The sequence below is a fragment of the Hippocampus bargibanti genome, linkage group LG06 (assembly GCF_051943395.1).
Source record: "Hippocampus bargibanti isolate YZ-2025 linkage group LG06, ASM5194339v1, whole genome shotgun sequence".
NCBI classification, from domain to species: domain Eukaryota; kingdom Metazoa; phylum Chordata; class Actinopteri; order Syngnathiformes; family Syngnathidae; genus Hippocampus; species Hippocampus bargibanti.
Window position 1 is genome coordinate 10,206,317 of NC_142739.1, and position 10,255 is coordinate 10,216,571.

At 41.9% G+C, this 10,255-nt stretch overlaps 1 protein-coding gene across 1 annotated transcript; it reads left to right on the top strand.

The window, feature by feature from the left end:
• The first annotated feature begins 64 nt into the window (after nucleotides 1-64).
• plekha8 (pleckstrin homology domain containing A8) lies at nucleotides 65-9,982 on the top strand. The gene is made up of 13 exons (XM_088998998.1): nucleotides 65-321; nucleotides 660-776; nucleotides 1,010-1,165; nucleotides 1,250-1,374; nucleotides 2,290-2,448; nucleotides 2,518-2,558; nucleotides 2,629-2,741; nucleotides 3,738-4,017; nucleotides 5,446-5,531; nucleotides 8,787-8,845; nucleotides 8,938-9,139; nucleotides 9,208-9,269; nucleotides 9,346-9,982. The coding sequence occupies exons 1-13, from the start codon at nucleotides 261-263 to the stop codon at nucleotides 9,541-9,543; spliced, it is 1,659 nt and encodes a 552-aa protein (XP_088855124.1). The 5' UTR covers nucleotides 65-260; the 3' UTR covers nucleotides 9,544-9,982.
• The last annotated feature ends 273 nt before the right edge of the window (nucleotides 9,983-10,255 follow it).

The window sequence follows — 10,255 nt, forward strand, 5'->3', positions numbered from 1 at the left end:
ATCAAAATCTCGTCGTTTCATTGGTTTAGGTTTATGTCACTTATTTAAATCCATGTCCACCCGACGCAAATCCTGTGACGATACGCAAGGTGGCCATTTACAAAGGTATTCTAGAAGAAGTTTCCGTACTTTGACCAACGTAGACGCAATGTAGTGTATGCGTTTGTTTACTGAACTACGCAAATCTCACTTGGGGGCAGATGCAGTGGTTGCATTCAGTCAGCTGTGCGTTTAATCCTATAATGACAAACAAGTAATGAATGACACGAAACACCTCAACGATGGAGGGAATGCTATACAAGTGGACTAATTACATAAGCGGTAATTACCTCGCTCTTATTCTGATGCTGTAGCTGCAGTCGTGATGGAAGCGAGCTAGCATGACAACGTTGAGTTTGTGGTAACATACAGTATATAGACGTTGAGGGCAAGCTAGTGTATGCTAACAGCATCGGACGGTTGCTTGTGCTTTAGCAACATGGATTTGTATAAACTGTCATGAATTCATCGTGCGATAACAACAACTGTGAATTATTTGGATAGATTTAAATGCGTAGTAGGGTAGGTGTCACTTTCCTCGAACTTTAAAATACTTGTGCTACAAGATGTACTGTAGTTTCATTTCCGTCATGTGTGTTTATTTTTAAACATTGTTCCAGGATGGCAACCTCGATGGTTTGTGCTCGACGGAGGAACTTTGTCCTATTATGACTCTCAAGAGGATGCTTGGAAAGGCTGCAAGGGAAGCATTAAAATCTCCGTTTGTGAAATTCAAGGTTTGTACATCCCACTCTAATCCTTTCTTGAGACAAGAAACGTGGTTTACATTTAAAAAATGTCACACAACCTAATCAAACAAATAAAAATGTAGTTAAAAGATCATTGAAATCATAATGATTTTCTCAGACGCATCTGATCATCTTTCACATCGCATAATTGGGAGGTAATGGCTCCCTTAACGTACATGCTGGCATATTGACAATTACTACCTGTATATCTTGGTTATTAGTTCATTCATCTGACTCCACACGGCTTGACTTGACCATACCCGGAGAGCAGTACTTCTACCTGAGAGCCATCAATGCAGCAGAGAGGCAAAAATGGCTTGTTGCTCTGGGAACAGCAAAAGCTTGCCTGACAGATAACCGGACAAAAAGAGAGAAGGGTAAAGGTTGCATTGTAAAATGAGCAGTTAACTTGAGAGTCCAATACTGCAACAAAGCATTATTGTGTTTGCATCTCTTTTCAGAATTCCAAGAGAACTCAGAAGCACTAAAGACCAAGATGTCTGAGCTCAGGTTGTACTGTGACCTTCTCCTTCAACAAGTGAACAAAATCAAGAATGATGACAACCAGCTTGGTGACGCACGAGAAGTAAGGGCTTGTTTTTTTTTAATATAAACTAACCGTATAAGCTGCCAACCATATTTCATATTGTCTATTACTTTACTGTACTCCCAATACAAAAGATGACAGAGGGAAAGTTACTTAATGTTTGAACCAGTGTGGCATTTCCTGTTCCTTCTTGAGTATAAATCTTCCTTACATCTTGACATCTGACTTCATTGGTTAAAAACATATAAAGAAGAGCTGACATTTCCTGCAGTTTCTTTTACGTTGTTATCACTCTCCTTGATCGGTCTGTTTTTGTTTTCATCAATTTTGGAAGTTTAGATTCTTGGAATCACCACTTTTGTCCCATATTGTTCTTCTTCGTGAGTGTCCTTGGTGGTTTCACGATATTTTTAATGTCTTTAAATTTTTTTCATACCCTCTTCGTTACTGTTACCTTTGAGTCAACAAATTCCTTTTCTGCCTTGAAAGTTCTCTGCAGATTATTGCTCGGGGTGCAAGATGTGACTCCAAAAAATGGCCTCAAAATCCTTCTAAAACAGCTGAAAGAGATTTTGGGGTTAATCATTTTAAAAGGTGGCAAAGGTGTACTGACTCTCATTTTCCAGGACTTAAAGTTGTTGTTTCATTCTGAACACATTTCCAATAATGAGAATGTGTGCTCACTTTGCAACAGCGTTATGTCAATTGTTCATTGTGTTGTTTTTCACAGTTTTCTTTTTTGAATGGAATTGAACGGGCTAATGTTGGAAATCTGTTTTGAAAATATTTGTATTGGTCAATTTGTTGTATTTTTTGTCATTACATAAAAATAGCACTTGAACAAGGGTGTGTAGACCTTTTCTATCCACTGTCAAGTTGCGTCGTGTTTTTGCCAAGTAAATTCGAAGTCTTGCCCACCCCTGACATCATGTCTGGTCTCGGTTCTCTTTTCAGACTGGCATAGAAACAGGCGAGATGGTCAAGTCCACCTGCACCACTTTCCTCAAGACCCTTGAGGAGTGCATGCAGATAGCCAATCGTACATTTGCGCCAGATGCATCCAAGCAGACCCCGCCGGCGTCGCCTCCCATCGCCGCCGTCAGACCGCAGAAGGTACATTTGTTTTGACAGCTGATACAATCAAAGCCCAGCAAACGTGTGACACCTTCATACCTCTTCCAGATGAAACCCATCAATCACTTAAATCAACGCTTCGGAGAAAAGTAAGTACGGCAAAGTATCACGTCATGTCACCATGAGAAAATTACAATGTTTACTTGAAATAAATCCCAGGTGGAGAGATTTGTCGGAAACAGAAGTGTTGTCACATGATACCCGTAGCCTTGATTCTGGCACAGAAGCACCAGATGAACCAGTTGGACCAGAACGTCAACCTTCCCCGTCTAGTAAGTCCAATTCTTCCGCCACTCATTTTGTGTTGGCATAATGTGCAGATGGATGACCTTTTTGGGTCGTTGTTTATGCAACAAGCGAAAGGGATGTTGACTTTGGCTGATGATGATGGATGATGGTTTGCCGTCTCGAGGAGACACGGACGTCTTTGCTTTTGACTTCTTACGACGACACTTATGACCTGACTATGCATTTTGTGGTTCTCAATATCCTGCAAATAATGGGGGCCAATGGTGCAAGAAATCAACAAGATGTTAAGTTCATTCACTGGCAGACGATGTGCAAAAATGTGTCCACTCCAGTGCCAGGGTTTTTGTCATTTTCACTCAAATTGCAGGACCCACAGAATATTGAGTTTTAGGACTACACAAACATTCAATTCAGCGTAAAAAGTTAATTCCTAAGTTATATGGGTCTGGAGTTATCTGAGCTTGAAATGGGGGTGGCTGTCCAAAATACACTGCAATCTGCGATCATTTATTCTTCTTTTCCTTCCGGCTTTTCCCTTCAAGGGGTCGCCACAGCGAATCAGTGTCCTCCATCTTCAGAGGTTTGATCCGCATGTTTGTTTTGGCCGAGCTTTTACGTCGGATGCCATTCCTGACACAACCCTCTGTATTTATCCTGGCTTGGGACCGGCACAAGAAGACTGATGTCCCTTTGTGGCAAAATACACTGCAATATATATGTATTAATTTACAATATATAGCGAAGCTGTAACAAAGCGCTGACATGGACAAAAGGCAAATGCTGCCCCCTTGTTGGAAGGAAAAAAACAATGCCAGGGGTTTGACCAGCGCTTTATCGACATCCCACGTAAGAAAAACCAAAACCTGAACAAATTCGGGAATGGCGCTCCACGTCGTGCTTTTCAATTTCCAAATAAATTCGTGAATGGCAGTGAATGAGTTAAAAGACAATGTATTTATATGTCCACCTGTATTGCTTCTTGATTTCCAATGCTAACTTGTTTCCCGTATGCAACGCAGACACATCCGACGGCGACAGCACGTTCCAGGGGGAGCATGCCGATCCTTTTCCTCCCGTATCGCCGAATACCTCTCAAGCTAAAAGCTTGCCAGCGGCTGTTGAGGACGAGGAGCAAAAGGAGACTCGCGGAGGGGACCGAAGCACCGAGCGTGGCGGCGAGGAGCCTAGACAGGAAGCGCTTCCTGATGCAAACCAAGCCGACTGTGACGAAGAGATTTTCAAGGATTCCGTTGAGCCAGAAGAGCTGGTGGAGACTTTTTTCAGCACAATGACTCACAGGTACGATCCAATGTCAATGTGATGCATTTTCTATATTTTTCACTGACTTGATACCAGCACAAATAAAGGCGGTTTCGTAACGTTACATTTCATGTGTTTTAAGCTCGTGTGATGTCATATTTATTTTCTTACTGTCTGAGTGAATAAAGTGTATATCAGTGCCGAGCCATTCATGTCAACCCTAGGCCTTCAGTAGTGCTACGTCTGAATCAATCCACATCTGTGAGTGTGGTGTGATTTACTACACGTCCACTTGAGGGTGCTGTTTGCCAGGAAATAACTTGTGACTTGAAGAAACTTCAATACTCTAATTAAACTGTTCGAATTTTTACTATGAACGTCTGGATTGGATTGGATTTGCCTTTATTAGTCTCGCAGTGGATACATTTACATTTGACAGCAGCAAAGTGATGAAAGGAATGAAAGTAGAAACACAAAATACATGAGCTGCTGGAAAGGCAGCCACTCTCGCGGCGGCGTCTTGAAGACATTCATGATCATTGATCACCTCATAAAATTGCAATATTATTTTCTATTTTTGCTAGGTTCAGAGCTGCCCAACCTTAATGCTGTCCATCTATTCTTGAAAAGTCCCATTTGAAAATTGTTTTTACAGTAAATCTCCATCAAATCTATTTCTTCTCCTTCTACCACCGTGGGTTGACAAAACCACTATTAAATCAACACAACAATATATTTGCTTAGGCAGCTCACGACACATACAGTGTGCTTGCTCTTGCCAGTATGCTCTTATCACCGAGCAGCTAGTGATACTATGATTGGCTAGTGACTTGCCAATAATGTGACAAGCCAATCTTATTTTGCGAAAACTCTTACGTTGCCAGCGCCTTCCAGCAGTCCTTGGGTTGCCAACTCGAACTCTGATTGGTTAAAGCAACAGTTTAATCGCCATTGATTTTTATCCTCCAGGGCCTGCAGAACTAATTTTTAAATGATGGCTGAAATGTGATTGGTTAAATGCTAATATACGAAAACACACAACTGGAAGCGGCACAACAGGAGAAAATCAATGGAAGGATGCATGAAAGACAATTTGGAAGTATTTCATAAGAATTCATGGACTAAATATAATTAACATCAGTCTGTGATTCAGATATTTTTAGCCCAGTCGAGAAGGCTTTGCAGGCCCTGACGGCCCACCACTGGCATACATACAGTATGCCATGGAAAGCGCAAGTGACATATGACATGGAGCAAAGTCACGCGAGCCGTCAGTGTTTGGATGTTGTCTGACCAAAGCTGCGCTTTCGTCTCTCAGGCCGTATGCACGCCGCCGATCTGATGTTTCTCGTCAGCTTTGTTTGCTTCTCTGTAGTATTTTTGTGTCTCCTTTGTCTCGAATAAAGTCAATGACGTGTTTAATATTGTCCTGTTTGGATCTGCTTCCCTTCCCCTTTTGTTTTCTAGATTTAGTGATTTAAAGCTGGATGACGACAATGGCATCCCCACGCAAGAGTTTTTGGACTCATGCTATGCGATAGTGCCTGTATTAGGTAGGCCAGTTGTGTCCTTTCTGAACAAAAAAGGCCACCCACTAGTGGTGTTTCGCCAATTTTGTTTCTTTTCATACCATTGCTGCTTGTTCTGTCCTTCACACACTCTAAATGCTTTGCTGCCTGGCCTTCCTTCACATCTGTGGTGTCTGATGCTGTTTTTTTTATTTTTTTAATGTGTCACCTTGAAATGAACTGGTGTACATCCAAAATGCATCCTGAAGATGATCATGCTCAGTTCTGAGAGAAGCGTGCTTGAAATACCTTCACGCGAAGAATAAATTATCATTGCTATCTTCCAAATAGCCACCCAGGTAGCTCCATCCATCATAGGGTTTTATTATGATGTAATTTTTTTAAAGCAACTATTACATTGGTTCTCATTCGAATGGGCATTTTTTTGTGCTCGCGTTGGTTGCATTTTTTGTTTCCTTCCCTCACATGCCAAACCTTTGCAGACTGGTGAGTGTTTCATCCTGAAACTCATTTGTACAAGTCTTTATCGATAGTACATATCTTATTTCAATTCACCACATATGAAGTGATAGATTTCATGATTTTTTTTAAATAAGAAGGACAACTCACATCCAAGAATAGAAGAAATTTGGATTTTTAATATTGAGATTTTGGAAGGATTGTCCATACATGTGTCCATATAATGAGTTTCATCTTTTTCAATGATCGACTAATATAAATAAACGCAAAATATTGTAACTCATCGGTCTGGAACGCCTGGACTCGCCATAGTCAGGAAGAAAAACGTGAGTTCTTGATTCTTCAGGTTTGGTCACGCAAATTCACAAAAATGAAGTTCGTTCTTCTCTCATCTTCATTCACCTCCATCTTGGGAATTTCACCATCGTCATCACCACCGCCGCTGTCGTCATCGCTGACAAAAACAATCTTTATGCTTGTTGAAGCCTTCAAGATTGATCAAAAATGTCTTTCATTTCAATTTAATGATCAGGAATTCATGTTGAAAATGTGACAGTTATGAACACTTATGAACACTTATAGGGCAACCGACGTCACTTTTTTGTTTTTTAACTGACATCAGAAAAACGTTTTATAGCATCTAAAATACCTAAAACATGCAGTATGATATTTTTAGTCAAATGCAAAACACCAATAAAAATGACTTAAAGTGTCCAAAATCTGCAAAAAATTGGGCTGCGAATTGGGCATTTTCAGAAAGTCCCGCCCCCAGTTCGTGACGTCACGCCAAGATGTCTTGCATTGCTGGAAAATCCAAACAAAGGTTTCAGATTCGGAGAATATGCTTTCTTGTTACACATCCAGTTATGAATATGATTCAAATAGTTCTGAAGAGGAAAGCATACATGTTTGCAATCGATTAAAGAATTTATTCCATGCCATTTTGAGGCAACATTGGGGCAACAATGGATCAGCAGAAAAGAGGCACAAAATGGCGACCTCCAGTGGCCACCTCCGCTTCCACAGGCTGATAAATTGGATGCCTTCTTCTGGCGGCTTTTGGGTGCAACACGGTTCTCAGACCAAACATGTACAGCAAAATGCATTGACGTGATTGAAGGACTGCTACAATGTGTCTTTTTTCGGTCAGGGGGCGGTTCTTTCATGACGTCACATACGGACTCGTCACCAACTTAAAAACAAGACTTCCTGTATATTCAGCGCAAGTCTTAAAAGGTAAAATATAGCTATATGCGGTGGAATCTTTTTAAAATACGCTCAGTAGAAGTCATTTGAAGCCATTTTACAAATTATTGACATAACTTGTCCGGAGACTTCGGTTGTCCTTTAACATTGAACAATATTTTGAGAGAGTGTGTGAGACAGGGGGGGGGGCGGTGACAGAGAGAGAGACAGAGTGGGAGAGTGACACAGAGAGAGAGAAGGGGTGGGGGAGAGACAGAGCGGAGGAGAGAGAGAAAGAGTGGGGATAGGAGACACGGGGGAGACAGGGTTGTGGGGAGACAGAGAGAGACAGAGTGGGAGTGAGAGAGTGAGACAGAGAGAGTGAAACAGAGAGGCCTCGGGGGAGGGAGAGATGGAATGGGAGAAAGAGAGAGAGACATGGGGGAGACAGAGTGGGAGTGGGAAAGAGACAGACAGTGGGAGTTGGAGACAGAGACAGTGGGAGTTGGAGAGAGACAGAGTGTGAGAGAGAGAGACGGGGGGACAGAGAGAGTTGCAGTGGGAGAGAGACAAACAGAGAGAGAAAGACAGAGAGAGGGAGAGACAGAGAGAGTGAGTGAATGAGTGTGAGAGGGGGTGAAAAATTTTCATTTTAAATTATTGCAAACTTAAAGGACAACCGACGTCTCCGGACAAGTTGTGTCCATAATTTGTAAAATGGCTTCAAATGACTTCTACCGAGCGTATTTTACAAAGATTCCACCGCAAATAGCTATATTTTACCTTTTAAGATTCAGGAAGTCTTGTTTCGAGTTGATGACGATCCCCACGTGACATCACGTTTGGACCGCCCCTGACCGAGAAAGCGACACACAATGCGTTTTGGGTACTTTGTTTGGTCTGAAAACTTCGTGTTGATGGCAAAATTAAAAGGAAAAGACATAAATAACGCAATGGTGAATCGTTGTGTGTTGGACCGAGACAACTATTTGATATTCGCTGACAAAAATTCCCAGCAGACAAATCAGCCCATTTCTGACGCAGCTTGGGCGCCATCTTCTCCATTTTTTGGGTGCTACATTTCTGTCCAGATGCCTCAAAATGACACAGAATAAATTCTTTAATCGATTGCAAACATGTATGCTTTCCTCTTCAGAACTATTTGAATCATATTCATAACTGGATGCGTAACAAGAAAGCATCTTCTCCGAATCTGAAGCCATTGTTTTGATTCTAGAGTAAGGCAAGACGTCTTGGCGTAACACCACGAACAAGGGGGCGGGACCTTCTGAAACTGGCCATCTCTGAGGTCATTTTGAAGACATTTTTAGACATTTTAAGTCATTTTTATTGGTTTTGTATTTGTCTAAAAATATCATCCTGCGTGTTTTGGGTATTTTAGATGCTATAAAATGTTTTTCTGATGGCAGTTAGGGAACAAAAAAGTGATGTCGGTTGTCCTTTAACTCTTCATTTATTCAATAATAATAATACATTTCATTTTTAAGCGCCTTTCAAAACTCTCACTGAAAAAAAATGGTCTCGCATTTCAAGGATGTTAGTATTTTGTATTTTAATTTATTTTACCTGTCCTACATTGATAAATAAAGAATGATTTTGTTTGTTTCCTCTCAGACAAACTTGGCCCCACCGTCTTTGCGCCAGTGAAAATGGACTTTGTGGGCAACATCAAGGTGAGTGAATGTGTGAACTGCAGCACTTCTTTTTTTTTTAACCATAAAGAAAGACATCAAAGCGATTCCAAGTTTTCGTGTCCTGCTTATAGAAGATCAATCAGAAACTGATGTCGGACCCGGCCAGCTTCCCCACGTTGCAGTCCATTGTGCTGCACGAGGTGCACGCGCAGGTTGCTCAGGTGCGCAATTCGGCCACCGAGGCTCTGCTGTGGCTCAGACGGGGCCTCAAGTTCCTCAAGGAGTTCCTCTCGCAGGTCAACGCGGGCGAGCAGGACATCCACGGAGCCCTCAGTGAGTCGAAGCTCAACGAATCGAGTTGCTTGAAATGATTTGGTTCTTGTCATGGTCCTCTTCTTCAGATCACGCTTACGGCAAGACTCTTCGTCAGTATCACGGATGGGTCGTCCGGGGAGTCTTTGCGGTATGAGCCAATTGAAGACCGTGAAGCGCTTTGTTCTGAGGTTCCTCACAATCTCCCCCTTCCTGTTGCCTTCTAGTTGGCTTTGCGAGCCGCTCCGTCCTATCAGAGCTTCACCGCCGCCTTGGTGACGACAGAAGGCGACGAGCTCAAGAGCGGCTTCGCTCGCGGCATGCACAGAGATCTCAGCATCTACCTGCCCGCCATGGATAGGCAGATGACCATCCTGGATGCCCTCTATGAGGAGTACAATCTGGAATCTGACGAGGTGGTCTAAAACTCAGGCATGCCCCCTTGAAGTGGGCGGAGTCACAGAAAGACGCCCACGCTTTTTCCATGCACTCAACGGAGCGCGGGGTGTTCCAAGAGCCTCGTGGAAGTTACAAAACGGAATAAGTCTGCACTGAAGAGGTTTCAGCATATACAATAATGAAGTGTCGTTTTTTAGCATTAATTGTATGTACAAAGTACATACAAAGACCACAAAGTACATACAAAGACCAATTTCTTGGCTTTGAAATCAAATGTCAGAATGTATAAACAGACTCCAAATCAGTGTTTTTAATACAAGGTATACTAGGTGATGTGCCTAGTGGACGTTTGATTATTCTAACTTGCTAACGTTGCACTACACCTGTTTAGTGACAAACTGCTTACAAATTTGATTTCTGATGCATTTATTTTCTTTCTCAACTAAGATGGACCAATGAGGATGACTTTAGCACAACAACACTGGAGAAATAAATAAATATTCATGTAGAATATGGCTATACTGACATCTTTTCAACAAGCCAATGCATATGATGCATTTTTCTCCGTTTATTTATTTTGTCTTAAGTTATTAACATGTCAACACTTTTGTGTCATTTGTATCTTAAGAGGTACAAATAGTTCCATGGAAACCACCTTCAATGTACTGACTCAATCATCATCATTTATGCAGTGGATAAGTGCGATGACAATGTCGTCATGATTCTGTCGCTTCGCTA